This window comes from Cicer arietinum, chromosome 8 (genome assembly GCF_000331145.2).
Source record: "Cicer arietinum cultivar CDC Frontier isolate Library 1 chromosome 8, Cicar.CDCFrontier_v2.0, whole genome shotgun sequence".
NCBI lineage: Eukaryota > Viridiplantae > Streptophyta > Magnoliopsida > Fabales > Fabaceae > Cicer > Cicer arietinum.
In genome coordinates, this window is record NC_021167.2 from 1,244,168 (window position 1) to 1,259,471 (window position 15,304).

General features: G+C 31.6%; 3 protein-coding genes across 3 annotated transcripts in view; all 3 read left to right on the top strand.

The window, feature by feature from the left end:
• The first annotated feature begins 206 nt into the window (after positions 1-206).
• Positions 207-4,023, top strand: LOC101499542 (probable serine/threonine-protein kinase At1g09600). Its single transcript, XM_004511442.4, has 8 exons — positions 207-1,177; positions 1,618-1,902; positions 1,992-2,309; positions 2,394-2,621; positions 2,713-2,813; positions 3,050-3,164; positions 3,294-3,578; positions 3,669-4,023. Exons 1-8 carry the CDS (start codon positions 749-751, stop codon positions 3,804-3,806), a joined length of 1,899 nt encoding a protein of 632 aa, XP_004511499.1. The 5' UTR covers positions 207-748; the 3' UTR covers positions 3,807-4,023.
• Positions 4,024-6,259: 2,236 nt separating this feature from the next.
• LOC101499840 (RNA-binding protein Y14) lies at positions 6,260-10,750 on the top strand. Its single transcript, XM_004511443.3, has 5 exons — positions 6,260-6,465; positions 6,564-6,842; positions 7,024-7,160; positions 8,414-8,565; positions 10,325-10,750. Exons 2-5 carry the CDS (start codon positions 6,569-6,571, stop codon positions 10,365-10,367), a joined length of 606 nt encoding a protein of 201 aa, XP_004511500.1. The 5' UTR covers positions 6,260-6,465; positions 6,564-6,568; the 3' UTR covers positions 10,368-10,750.
• A 3,003-nt stretch (positions 10,751-13,753) lies between these two features.
• The window catches only part of LOC101500171 (zinc finger CCCH domain-containing protein 55), a 5,158-nt gene continuing 3,607 nt past the window's right edge, over positions 13,754-15,304 (top strand). Inside the window, exons 1-2 of the mRNA XM_073364479.1 lie at positions 13,754-15,055; positions 15,165-15,302. Of these exons, the coding sequence (XP_073220580.1) occupies positions 14,103-15,055; positions 15,165-15,302 (1,091 nt within the window). The 5' untranslated portion in view covers positions 13,754-14,102. The remainder of the gene's footprint in view (positions 15,056-15,164; positions 15,303-15,304) is intronic.

The window sequence follows — 15,304 nt, forward strand, 5'->3', positions numbered from 1 at the left end:
TCCCTCTCTCCAACCATTCTTCAAAATTGCATTATAATCAAATAATTTGTTTTTCATTTTTTTAATAAAATTTCCATTTATGTCCCTAGCTCCTTCCTCCTTGCCTTCTATCAAAGATTCAACAATCAATTTAAAAAAAATATATAATTAGTTTATTTTACCTTTGATTCAAACCAAAAAGAAGAAAAAACTTGTACATTGTTGTTGTTGTGACTTTTTGTGCTCATTGTAGACATTCTTATCAAACCTTTTCACCCTTCCCAATTTCTCAAAGGTCAATAGTAATTAATTTTTCATTCATCTACAATTTCAATTGAATTATCAACCTTTTTAAGGTGTATACCATCTTCCTTCATTGTCCTTCTTTGATCATATATTTTCCAAATCCATATTCTCCATTTTTTGGATTGTTGTGTGGGTGATATGTCACATTGACATTATATATATATTGTTGCAACATTGATCTTGTAAGGTGGATTTTTCATTGACATGTACATTTGCCCTCAATAAAGGGCACCTCATACAAGTCTTCACGGTAAATGGCTACTTGATCATAGGAAATAGAAGAGTGGGAGCTTCTGGGTTCCCAAGAAAAATACAACTATACTAACTTTCTTTTTTTTATAAACCCTCTGATTCTCAAGGGAAAGGAACCCTTGATAATCAGAAGTTCGGTCGGAAAATAAGCAAAGTCTGACCAAATATTGTTGCATAGTTATTAATTATATATAACAACAAATCAACTAATATGGGGTGCATATGCTCAAAAGACTCAAACAAAGACAAAGTTGAAGAATATGAGAAAGAAATAGAGTTGAATAAGTCTTCAGTGCAATTAGTTGCTCCTACACATTTGAATGGAGGTGTAAATGGCATTAGCATGAATGATTATAATTCAGTGCCTCGTTTGGAAAAAGCAACCTCACAAGTGTTTCAAAGAGGTGAAGAAAAAAACATTCAGTTAGATGTCACAAAAAGCCAACATCAAAGATGTATGACAATGAGTTCTGGTATAGGTGAAAGAAAGCCACTAATGAGTAGAATACTTAGTGTGCAAAATTTTGCTGCAGAACATCACATTGATGCTGGATGGCCATTTTGGTTGTCTTCAGTTGCAGGAGAAGCTATCAAAGGGTGGGTTCCTCGAAGGGCAGACTCTTTTGAAAAATTACACCAAGTTAGTTCTAATAATATAATTTGTCTTTTGTTTCAAAATGTTTAATTTAAATTGGTTGAAAGTTCCAGCGCGGATGATAGGTAGTCCATTGTAGACAGATACTTGAAAATAGTTAAAAATACCAATGATGACCGATGATGTCTTCTAGAAGTAGAAGCTTACAGTCTTTTCGCCCTCAAGACTAAGATAGTAACTTGATCGGTGTTGATTTGCTAAAGAAACAAATTTAAATTGAGTTTTTAGGTATGCATGTATATTTTCTCTTGTTTTTGTCAAAATGGCACCGATCAGATTACTATGCCAGGCACTAAAACAAAGAGAAATGTGAGGTTTTACTTCTGAGGACCGACGCTAAGCATCGCTAATTTTCATGTAATTAATGACTTATAACTTGTTTAAGTAATTGTTTTACATTCAGGTGAATATTTTTGTATATGCAGATTGGACAAGGGGCATATAGTAGTGTGCATAAAGCTCTTGATCTTGAAACTGGTAAATATGTCGCTTTGAAGAAAGTTCGATTTTCAAGCGGAGACGCGGAAAGTGTCCGTTTCATGGCAAGGGAAATTTATATTATGCGTCAACTTGACCATCCTAATATCCTCAAACTTGAAGGTCTTGTGACATCTAGAACTTCCAGCAGTTTGTACCTTATTTTTGAATACATGGAGCATGACCTTGCAGGACTAGCAGCTAGACCTGGTGTTAAGTTCACTGAACCACAGGTATATATACACATTGATATAATATAAGATCTTAATTGGTAAGAGGTTGTAGACTAATGGGTGGAATTGCTTATAAATGTGGTTTGCAGATTAAATGTTACATGAAACAACTACTTTGTGGGCTTGAACACTGTCATAGTAAGGGTGTGTTGCACCGCGATATAAAGGGTTCTAACCTTCTAATCGACAACAATGGAAATCTTAAGATTGGAGATTTTGGTCTTGCAACGGTTTATGAACCTAATAGCAAGTTGCCGTTGACAAGTCGCGTTGTGACTCTATGGTACAGGGCACCTGAACTTTTGCTAGGTGCTACTGACTATGGCGTCGCAATTGACTTGTGGAGTGTTGGTTGCATTATAGCAGAATTGTTGGTGGGTAAGCCTATCATGCCTGGAAGGACAGAGGTATTTATAATTCATCTCAATTAACTTATAATTTGGTTACTCAAATTGTAATGTGATTTTGACAGTAACTTTTTATTTCTGCAGGTGGAACAAATGCACAAGATTTTTAAGCTTTGTGGTTCTCCATCTGAAGACTATTGGCAGAGAACAAAACTTCCGTATGCAACAAGTTATAAACCACAAAATTCTTACAAAAGACAAGTCACAGATACATTTAAAAATTTCCCTTCTTCTGCATTGACACTTGTTGATAAACTACTTTCAATGGAACCTGCAGAACGAGGATCTGCAACTTCTGCACTTAAGAGTGAGGTAACTTTTTATAAAATTCAAATTATAAACTGTTATAATTGTTCTGAATATCCTACTTACCTTGTTATTGTTCACATTGGATATTTTGCAGTTCTTCACTACAGATCCTCTACCTTGTGATCCTTCAAGTATGCCAAAGTTTCCACCAAGCAAGGAGTTTGATGTCAAGCGTCGAGATAAAGAATCGATAAGGTATTTTAAATTTTAATTTCATAGATATTAAAGACATTGATAGACTTAATAAGATATTCTAGTTTTTGTTTTGCATATAACCACAATATTAAGCATACACTAATAGAGTTTAAAATATAAATTTGATTCAACTCTACATCATAAAGGATTCTCTAAATATGATTGTTTTCTTGCATTTAATGATGTAGTTAAAGGTGTCATGCACATTCATGAAACTTTGTTTTTGTTTATATCAGAAAAAATACTGAAGCTATTCAAGGACGTGGGCCGGTAACTGTTTTAAGGGGAGCTGGAAATACCAAAGCATTGGAAACACCAGAGTATAATGCTCCAGGAGATATGTCTTTGCGGGTACATATTTTAAGAAACATGCATGATTATTATTTAGGTCTCGTTTACTTTGTGGAAACATTTTGTGTTTTCATTTTCTAAAACGTGTATTCATTTTGACAAGCCATAATTCTATTTTAACATTGACAGGGAAAGTCAAATATTAGAACGTCTCGTTTTAAATATGAATTCCAAGAAGACGATGAGACTAACCACAAGTGCGAACCTAGCAGAATATCTATGCATAATGGCTATACACATTCTACAACAGGACCATCCTCTTTGAGTAAGAGGCCAGAATCATCTTGGAAGAATATTCCAGAGTTAAGGACACAAAGGTCTAATTTGAATCAAGCAACAATTGATTCCGCTAACATTTTTATTAAAAAGGAACAAGAACAAGAACAAGGCATGTCAGGCCAAGAAACTGGGATGGTAAATAACAACTTTCTCTTAACTATGTGTCATTTCTAGTGTTTTTATATGGTATACTTTATTTTTCTTATGACAAATTTAATTTTGTAGGGGTACAAGCCAAAGAAAAATAGAATTCATTGTTCTGGACCATTGATGCCTCCAGGTGGCAATATTGATGACATGCTCAAAGAACATGAACGTTTAATGCAAGATGTTTTTCGGAGTGTCAAGAAGGCTAATCAATAAGGAAATTTTGAAGTGTTTTTCTGATGCAGAACTCTCATTTGGCATGCATTCTACTGCCCTTTATATAAAAGGGTGTTCAATGTAAACTGATTAAGCAAAAGAAACTCAAGAGTTTCAACTTAAAAGAATCAGATATGTATCATAGATGGTTAACAATTATTGATGCAAATGTATAATATGATCATTGTTGGAGTTCTTTGTTGTTCACTTGTTTTGCTTACAGAAAAGTTACAATATAAATTCTTTACATTCTTTGTAATTATGCTTTGGGAAAAGTTTATATTAGTTTATAGTTTATTTTGACTAAAAAAACTGCATATTTATTTAAATTGATAAAAATTATATAGATCAATAATATAATAAAAAATTGTTAAAAACGAAAATGCCGAAACTACAAATAAACTTACAAGATTATGTTAATAGTATAAAACGATAAAATATTTATAAATATGATAAAACATACATATATAAAAAAATGTGATATATATGAAATATTCATACCTTCAAATCTGCAACGTCGAATATGTTAAAACTATTTATTTAATTTGTATTAGATTAAAGTATTTATGTCAATATGAAATCAAATACACACTACAATAAGACGAAAAATTAAAATAATAAGATGACGAAATAAAAAAAAATAAAAAAAACTAAATAAATGTGAAATTACTTATTTAGATAAATAAAAAATAAAAAATAAGAAAGAGAGAGATAAACAATATAAAGAAATGATTTCAAATTAAAAATTGACTCTAAATCATTTTTTTAAATTAAAAAATAAAAAAATGAAAGAAAAAAAAAAAGGCCACAACGAATATTTTTACAAAATGAACCGACCCCTTAGTAAATGACTTAAAAATACTTTTAAGAGGATATTAAATTATGATTTATCAATCAACATACTTCATTTTTTTCAAATAAGTGTATTCTTATATCTCACACCAACTACTACGAATAGTTGCCTACGTAATAAGTTTGGAGCATCTTTAGATTTCGATAAGTGTTATACTATTAAAAAAATAAATTCAATATTCAAAGATACAATATTTATAGGTAAGTAAAAACATGTATATTTAAAATTTATTCCATGTTAAATTGAAAAAGAGGATATTTTTAATTAAAGTATATATCAAAAAGTATTATGATATATTTTAATTAGATGCTAGTGTATAAAAGTTTAAACTATTAGTCTATATAAATGAAACTCAAATATGTATTTTATGTGAAAAATCTTAAATATAATGTAAATGGATCACAACCAATTTATGTTTCTTTTCAATTCTTAAAGATATGATCTATTTTGTTGAAACTATAAATTTACAAAATTTCTAACTTTTCATTAGAGTCATCTTATGATTTCTTATATTACAACTAATCTATATCATTTTTACCACTGTCACAATTTTTGATGAAACTTATTGATGTCACTTTATTAATATTTAAAATTCCTTACAACTAATATGATCAACTTTTTTTTTCAGTTGCAGTTATGTTTTTTTTTTACCCATTAATATATTAATTATTATCTTTGTTTTTAAATATAAAATTATTTTGTAAGTATTATGTCTCTTTTTTATAAGATTTTATTTGAATTTTTAACTTTATCAATTATTTATTTACTAATATATTATTAATTAATTAAGATTTTTTTGCGACAAATAATAAATATTTTAATGAAAACATTAATTAATTATTTAAAAAAAATTATAAAAACAATATCAATTATTAATAAATTTCATGTGTGTGTCAAATTTCTTAATGTAGTTTGATGAACCAAACTCTTTATTTAAAGATGAAGGTGATATTTTTTTTTATTATGTTAATTATGAGTTATGTATAGAAAATATACTAAAATGATATATTCTTTTTATTAGTATTTCATATTCAATTTTCATTTTGTCTCTAAATGGAATTGTAGAAAAATTTGCACATAATTATGAATTATGTGATCAGAATAACAATATTGTTTAATTTGAGTTAAACTTTACAAATAATACTGGATATACAATTCTATTATGGAGACAAAATAAAAAAACTAACACAAATAATTTAATTTGTATTAATATTCCAAATGAGTAACTCACTAATAATTTTATTTGTATCAATATTTTGAGAGTTTAATATGCATGTGAAAAACACATTAGATTATATTTTCCATTTTAAACCAAAATATGGTATTTGTATAAATTATTTGTGATAATTATACTTATTTATAAATATATAAAAATATTTATATTATCAACATGTGATAATTATTTATCTAGTAACTTTAAATATGATTGTGAAATTAATTATACTTATTATATCGATCACTTATTTACTCTTCCTACCAATTTACTACTTCTTCTTAACGATAATTATATTAAAATGTATTTTCTGCACATTCCGTCCATTAAATTTTCTTTATAATTTTCCTTTATATAAAAAAAAATATATGAATTGCTATATAACTCAAACATTTTTGAACATTTTCCAAAATATTTTTGAAGTGCAGAATATTTTCAATTATTATTTTTAATCTTTATTATTACCGGTTGTAATTCAAACGAATTGGAATTGGAACCCTAGGTGAACCAGCCTCCGGAGTCTTCCTGCGGCCATTCCGACCCTAATTCCGACCCTCTCTCACTCTTCGATCACCTTACTCACTTATCACCAGGTTCGTAACGCACCCTTCAATTTTCAGAGAAACAAACCATAACACAACCACCTAACCTATATCCTAACCTAGTATTGCTTCGTCGTTTGTGTTTTCAGCGAAGATGCAAGGAACCGCCGCCGACGGAGAAGCTTTGGATTTCGAGCCGGAGGACGATGACTTGATGGACGAAGAAGGTGCTCCTGACGCCGAAGCTTCTCCTCCTCACCCTAAGCTCAAATCCGCTATTACCGCCTCTTCAACTCTCTCCGTTCCTAAGAAAACTAAAGGTCGTGGTTTCCGTCAAGATTCTGATTCCGCCGCTAACCGTAACTCTCGCCTCACTGGTTCCGATTTTGATACTCTCACTGCCGAGGGTGGACCTGGTCCTCAAAGATGTTAGTATTTTCAAATTCAATTGCCTCTATTTTTTCCGATTATGGTTTTGATTTTAGGTTAACCTTGATTACATTCAATTAGTTCATTTTCTTAAATATTAATGTCAGTGTGGTGTGGTGTCTGATGTCTGTGTCAATATCTGTGCTTCATAGCTATTAAATGTTGTTGTTGCTGATGTAGCCATTGAAGGATGGATTATTTTGGTGACTGGCGTGCACGAGGAAGCTCAAGATGATGATTTGCAAAACGCATTTGGTGAATATGGAGAGATTAAGAACCTTCACTTGAATCTTGATCGTCGTACTGGTTTTGTCAAAGTATGTCTTTGATGCTCTTTACCTTTTTTACTTACTGTTTCATTTCTGTTACACATACTCTTGTTTATTCTAACTTATTCGTATTATAATTACATAGTTTCATGATACTATGTTGTCATAAACAGGTGATAAAATGAGTTTTGAAGTAGGACTTTGTTGATAAATATGGAGGGACTGATGTTAGTCTAAGGGATAGATGGGAATATTTGATCTACATTGTGCTATTTTTTCCATTGTTTATGCCTTGTATTGCTGATTCCACTTTTGATGCTATCATTTCACCTTTTTGTGTGTATTAATAACGGTTTGGTTCCCACGGGAAAGAGGATATTGTAATCCGAAGTTTGGCTGAGAGGTTAGTAAAGCCTAGCAAAGGATACTTCCAGTCAGGGATGGAACTTGGGTTCTCCCAATTGATTTGACCCTTAAACGAAACTTGGACTCAATTTTGTATTCCATGACTTAGTCATGGCATGAATTCTGCTTTGCTGCTCACATTTAGTTATTGGCCCTAAGCTGTTACTTTGTGAGAATAAATGGTTGTTGATTTGCTTCTCATTAATATTAATTTTATGTAATGATGATCGAAGTCCAACTGCATTCCATTATAATATTTTTTTCAAATTGATGTTGCTGTAAGTATAAATCAACTCAGTCTTGATTTTTAAAGGATGTAGTGGAAGAAAGATACAATCCTTCCTAACTAGTTACTGTGTGTAGGTTTGTGTTTCTTTTGTGTGTTTTTTTACTTTTATGATGATGTATCATACTCTTGTTTGCCTATGCCACTGCTTTCGTCTCATCTTTACCAAGAAAAGGTAAGCGTCTCTTTGTGGTCTACATGTAATTTTGTAAACAAGGTTTATCCTTGTCTAGGTATTTTCTGCCACCTATTTTTCCATATTTATATAACATTGATTGTTATTTTTTAATATCAGTTTCAGAAACCGGAGATCGGTTCTCCCTTTTTACCTGTAACTTTATTTAGCAACTTCAGTTCATTTTTTGTATCTTTAAGAAAATGTAAGCCTCTCTTTATAGGCTACTTGTAATTTTGTAAACAAGGTTGATGCTTGTCTAGGTAATTTTGTTCATCTAACATTGATTGTTGTTTTAAAATCAGTCCAGAAACTGCATATTGGTTCTCCTCCTATTACCTGTAACTTTATTTAGCAACTTCTGCTCATTATAGTATCCGCCACTCTATCACATGAAGATTTTGATTTCTATAATGATAATCATTTTGATTTTAGGGTTATGCGCTCATTGAATATGAGCGTTCTGAGGAAGCTCGGAATGCAATAGAGAATTTGAATGGATCTGAGCTTCTTACACAAACTATTTATGTTGATTGGGCTTTCAGCAGTGGACCTATTAACGAGTCAGTTAAAAGAAAGAACGCAAGGTATGTTTCTGTGTCAACAGGATAGCACGTTGTTTCGCAACATTAATTGTAAATGAAGTTTTATGTTGTGTTGGTTTGAATTTTACACCGCGTCATCATTTATTTGAGTTAGTATTTCCTATTACAACAACTGAGTCTTATCCCCAAGGTGAGGTTGACCACATGGACCAAACCACGCCATGATGTGCTATCGTAGTTCATATTTTATAGCCAAGTCATTGGCCTCTATATCCTTTTAAACCGTTTTGCTAATAGTTTATCTTGTTCTTCCTTTGTCTCTAGTTATGGGGTTGACAGTTATCCAATCTATCCTCCTTACTACAGAATCTACATATCTCCAAACCACCTAAGTCGAGATTTAATCATTTTTTCTATGGTTGCTACCAAGTATCAAGTCTATCTCTAATCCGACTATGTCTAGTCTTTCCCCATATCCAACACAACATTCTCATCCTTGTTGCTCTTAGTTTATTTTGTGTTGGTTTTTTACAGCCCAACACTCCATCGCATACAACATTTTTGGTCTTATGGCTGTACGATAAAATGGTTCTTTTAGCTTGAGCGATATCTTTTTATGACATAAAACACCCGAGACCCTTCTTTCTTTCAACCAGGGATGGACTCCGTGAAATTTTGACTAGTCAAGGCAAAGATCATATACTAAATTTTTATATATAAAAATACATCAATGAATAAGCGACAAAACAGTGACATCGTTATAATTAAGCAAAACATTTTAGATTACAAAATTATACAACTTCATACCTAAAAATTAAAAATACCTCAACATCTATAAATTATAATTGCTCTTCATATTTTGAAATTTTTGTATGATTATTTTATTTTCAAACTGTTAAAATTATCTCTCTCTATGTACATAATCAAGCAAACATTCAATAATTCATCTCTCATATGGCTGGCATTTGATATCTTAAAAAAATCCATTGTTGAGAAACTATTTTCAATCGCCGTAGTTGTCACACACAAAATCAAAGCTAACTTTAGTAGTAAATATACCATTTTTTAAAGGAAAGTGCTAAATATATCATTAGATATACAATGTTTTAGTTTCTACCAATATTTTTTAAAATTAGCTAATCTAGTTAGGACAATATGTAATTTTAAGTTCGGGCAAATATGTAAGTGTTCAATTGTTTCTAAACAAAGTAGTGGGGGCAGCTGTCCCTAGTGTATTTTACTTGCATCCATCCATGCTTTCAACCACCATTGAATGTGATGGTTTACATCTTCGATTTCTTTGTTGGTTTGTACGATGGTCCTGATATATTTAAACCACATAAGTGTAGTATCATATTATAGAATTTATTATCACCTGCTTTGTTGTTTGGGTTATTAGAAATTAAAATGGATGTTAAAATGGACTGGATAAATGAAGAAATGTTATATTATCCTTGACTAGTGTTGAAGCACAGACGTAGACACGTACATCGGACACGACACATGTAATAATTTGAGAAAATAGAAGTGATTGAATATAACCATATATGGTACCATACTGTGTCGGTGCCCGATGGATGCCAACTTTTGACTTGTTTATTATAAGCCCTCCCCACTCAACCCTTTCAGTTGTGTTAAAACATATGCAAAATGCTTTTGCTAAGATTATCCCCTTTAAACAGCTGGTCAGTCTTTCAACTGGGTGAAAAAGTTAGGGATTAAGTTTAAACGCTCTTGCCTTTTATCGTATAAATTTTCTAGAGTTTAGCATTTGAGTGATTGGAACTTTGACATTTTGCAGACCACCTCAGCGGCGCTCCAGGAGTCCTCGGAGAAGATACTGAGAAGAACCTGTATTGATTATACATGATGTCAGTTATTTGGACCCTTAAATTAGCGGTGTGATTTCTGCTTGTCCAGTTGTGGAATATTTTTCCTATACTTGTGCTGCTTCCGTCAGGCAAAATGCATATGGGTTGATGAGGATTCTTTATCTTACATCATTTGTTGAATGGTATTAACTCCTAGTTTATTATTATGGTGTATTAACATGAATTATTGCATTGTAGTATTGCGTTTGGTTTAGTTTTTGTTTTTTAATATGTAATGGCATTGTGTTGAAGAAGGTAGGATCTCTTTTGGATTGCATCTTGTGTGTGGTAAGCGTGAATGAAAGTGCATTAGCGTGTTACTTTTTCTTTCAATGGATGATGTATTTTTTCTCGTATATCTTTTTCTTTCCCTCCATGTATTGTTTTACTTTTATTACATGGTCAGTAACCTTTTCTCTCTGCATTTACGGTGCATAGGTATTTGTAACGGGTGACGTGTCAAAGGGTGGTAGGTAACTTTGGAAGATTTTTGTCGTTTAGTTTGCAATCTTGCCTGTGACCCCTAAATCTAAGGGTGGTAGAACGAGTCTGATTTTTAACGGGTTAATCTAACTGACTCCTCAAGTTTAGAAGGTTACATTGATACACTAAATTCATCGACCCAGTTATATCTATCCGGCTTAATTTGAACATTAAATTTTTAGAGTTAGAAAGTTTACTTTTTTGCCAAATCTATTCGGTGATTGAATTTCGTATAGTGAAAACAGGTTGGTTCAAAAAAATAATAATAAATCAAATTTTGGTTGAGAATTTTCGATAGCTGTTGGATGGATGATGACGTGTGATGTCCTTTACAGTTTTTTTTTAACAAAAGAGGGCCAAAGGCGCGATCCCTTTTCAGCTTTTATGCCGGGAACTATGTTTCATCTTTTTCTTCTTGTTCAGCCTCGAAAGTGGGGCAAATAGTGTGAAAAAAGGTTTAAACTTTGAACTGAATTTGTAATTTGTTTTTAAGCAAAAAGTAAGTTATTCTAATCAGTAATGTAACCGAGTTTTCATTTGTTTGTAATTTATAATTATATAGTGTATATAATTATATATTGTCGTATGTAAAAGGCATTCCAAGCTTTCATAATATAATATAGTTTTAATTTAGTTTGGAGTAAAGACTCATAGACATCACTTTGCTCCATTCACCTTTTGTATCAAATTCAAGGGTGTGTTGGTTAGGGCTTACAACGAACATACTTTGCAAGAAGAGGACTAATGTGTCGATTTCCTTGCTAAGCTAGACTTCTCCATGGTAGTTGTCATCAACCACTTGATTCTCTTGGTCTTACCAATCTTCTTGCAGCAAAACTAGTTTTCTCTTTGCTATTTCATTTTTCTTTTTTGTTGTATCCTTTTAGCAAAAGAAATAATAACCTAATTAATGCCAATGAACTTGAAAACTTGAATTGTATTAATTTTATTGTTTTTCCCTTGTTTTTCTTTGCTCTTCTGTTTTGCTTTTTGTTGTGTCTTTTCACAAACAATATATTTACCGAATTATATTAATAGTATTGTAATTTGACGACCGCTAACGAACAACTCTACGTTCAAAGCATATATCAACAAAATCATTGTATAATAATTGCATGCACGAACGAACAACTCTATTTCTAAAGCAAATACCTACAAAATAACTCTATAATAATTACACGTACCTTCGTCTTAGTCTCACATGCTAAGAATAACATATATTATAACAATTCCGTGCATGAGTGCATACCTCATGAATTCTCCAAAAATAACAAAAGTCTTGATTCATATTAAAGAACAACTCTCTACTCAAAGATGTTACTCACAATAACATTATGTGACATTTGCATGCATCTCTCATGCAATCTCGAAATATAGCAAAAATCTTTGTTAACACTGTGTGAGCAATGCTAACCAATTTACCACAACTCTTTCTCTAGAGGAGGAAACTCGTGGAATGTAGTATATGTGCTGTAGAACGTTTGATATTTTATTTAAGTTGTGAAGCGAACCATGCTAATCAATTTTTGACAACATTTTTTTTATTTTGCAAAACAAAAATTATAAAATCAAACCAAGTCAACTAAATTATTTTGATTCGTTTAGATACCCATGAATATATGTCGATCCTTATTAGAGAAAATAAATTTATGTTGTTCAAAGTAGTGAACCTATATATTATATTTATTTAACAAAAATAATGATATAAAAAATCTGTATACCTTTTTACTCTTAATTTTTGTTTTTAAAAAAATTATTATATAAAAAATGTGGATATATTCGAAGGTAACTATGATTCCCACCCCTATCCAACATTTGACTATTTATTACTATAATCTAGATTATCCCAACAAATATTCAAAGTGTGGATATTTTGTCATCTCTCTTTAGATGTGTGTACCCTCAACATGATTATCTTTAGCATTAATGTGTGATAAATTACATTAATGTATGCAACGTTGCAGTCATCAACTAATTAATACATCTCCTAAAATAAAAAGAGCAATATATTTTATCTAAATTTAGATGTTGTTGTCAACTTATAACAATTTAGAGAATTATAATTTGATACATTTAGAGTGATTAATTGATAAATACTAGAGAGATTAATGATAATGATTAAGGAAAATAATGTACATACTAATACTAGAGAGATTAATTGTTAGACATCAACCATGTGAATTTCAATTTCAACCAATAAAATAAATACAAAAAGTATCAATTTAAAATCAAATTATGCTACAATCTATTTTTTTACGATATTTTTCAACATCGTCACAATTTTATTTGGCAAGATCGTCACAAATATTTATATAGAGATATGTTAGTTTTACATCAACATTACATACAAATTAAATCTATACAAGCAACACATAATTGGATAATTAAATCTACATAACCAAGACATAAGTAGCTAAAACGTGAGCCATAATTCTACCCAAAGAAAGAAAAGAAAAACATACACAAAATTGAGTTATGATGAGTTTTTCAGGTGCATAATGTGATAGCATTTTAAGGATTTTGGGTCGGTAAAGGTTTGTTTTTATCCTAAATCACTGCTGGATCATAAACCAATCACTTGTCATATAGCAACAGTACTTTTTGTTGCATAAAGTTAAAAATGTTCATGTGACAGCAATTTTTTCTTTTCCTTTTTAATATATATTATACATTTCATTTAATGTCAATATGCACAAAAAAAGTTTCACTTAAATAGTTTTAAAAACATTTCAACTTTCGTAAACCTTCCATAATAAAATAATAAAAATTCATTTTTTTTAAATAATAATAACTAGCCCACGAGTATAATATTTCATTTCCTTTAATAAAAAAAAAAACCATTTCCTATGAATATATAAGAAATTGTGAATAACAAAAAACCCACAAAGGTTTATGTTTGTGCTGTTTTTTTTACTTATGTTGTTGACGATTATCCATCCATTCTTTGTAGTGTGGATCTGAGAAATCTACCGCTCTGACGCTCCTAAGATAGGAGAGAGATTACAGAGAGAGAAACAGAAGTATAGAGAGAGAGAGTTAAGAGTAAGAGTAAGAGAGTGTTGTTTTTTTCAGCAAAACCTACGGCTACTGGTAAGGTATGTTGTTGTAACAAGATATTTTCCACCACCGCTGGCACCATCATTTAAAACCCTTTTCAATTTCATTATCAGTGTGACTTGAGTTGAAAAAAATTTCATCTTTGTATTTTTTGTGCTTTTGATTTTGATGGGTTCATATGAAGCAACAAATGTGGTTCTCTCTAAAGTCAAAAACTTTGACCCTGAAAATGCATCAAAAATCATGGGTTATATTTTGATGAATCTTGAAGAATATGAATTAGTACGTTTAGCATGTTGCCCTGACCATGTTCTTCACAATCTTGTTGTTAGGGTAAAGACCCATTTGGGTATGACACTCTCAACACCTTCTTCACCTTCTCCTCTTAACCCAATTTCAAGAATCACTTCAAATTCTACAAACCCATTTACAAAATCAAGAAACCCTTCTTCACCTTCTTCTAATGTTTGGCCACCACCCTCTTTCCAAAAGAACCCAATTAGTCCAAAGTTTAATCCTTTACTGTCTTTTGACAACAATAACATTCAAGGTGTTGGTGTTGGTCTTGGTGGCTCTTGTTCTTCTTCTTTCTCACCAAGGGTTATTAATAATGGTGGTGGTGGTGATTGTGATTTTGTTGATGAACAACAACTCAATGAGTATTTTCCTTTTCTTAATGAGCCCTCTAATGGTGAGGATTTGGTGGATCCACGTCTTGAAATGAATCTTGGGCCTCAGAATTGGATTTCTGGTAACAATGGTGATAATACTCATAATATTCATAGAAGGAGTTATTCTGCAAATGATGCTAGTTTTGTCTGTGAAGAAAGTGGATTAGGATTTGGTTTTAAGCCATGTCTTTACTTTGCAAGAGGGTTTTGTAAAAATGGTGCCACTTGCAAGTTTGTTCATGGGGATTCAATTGATGCTAATACAGGTGCTATTGTTGGTTCACCCTCTAAGTTTGATGGATTTGAACAGCATGAAGAGTTCTTGAGGTTTAAGGCTGCTCAGCATCAAAGAATGGTGGCTGCTTCACAACTTGCTGCTGGTGGAACCTCGCCGTCTTCGTATGACAAGTACATTGATTTTCTGATGCAGCAGCACAGTGATAATCAACGGTTAGATGAGAACAACCTCTTTAGTTTGTTTGTTTACGTTCTTTTAGTTTTTTAGTTGTTGTTAAGTGATGTTTTGCTCTAATATATGTATGGCTATTTTGCATTTCAGAGCTGCGGCTGCAGCGGCGTTTATGATGGGCGAAGAATATTACAATATTAGTGGTCGAGGAAGGCCCGAAAGGAGTGACTTTCTCGCCATGGTTTCTGGGGATAAGCCTAACTCCGCCTCACGACAGATTTATCTAACCT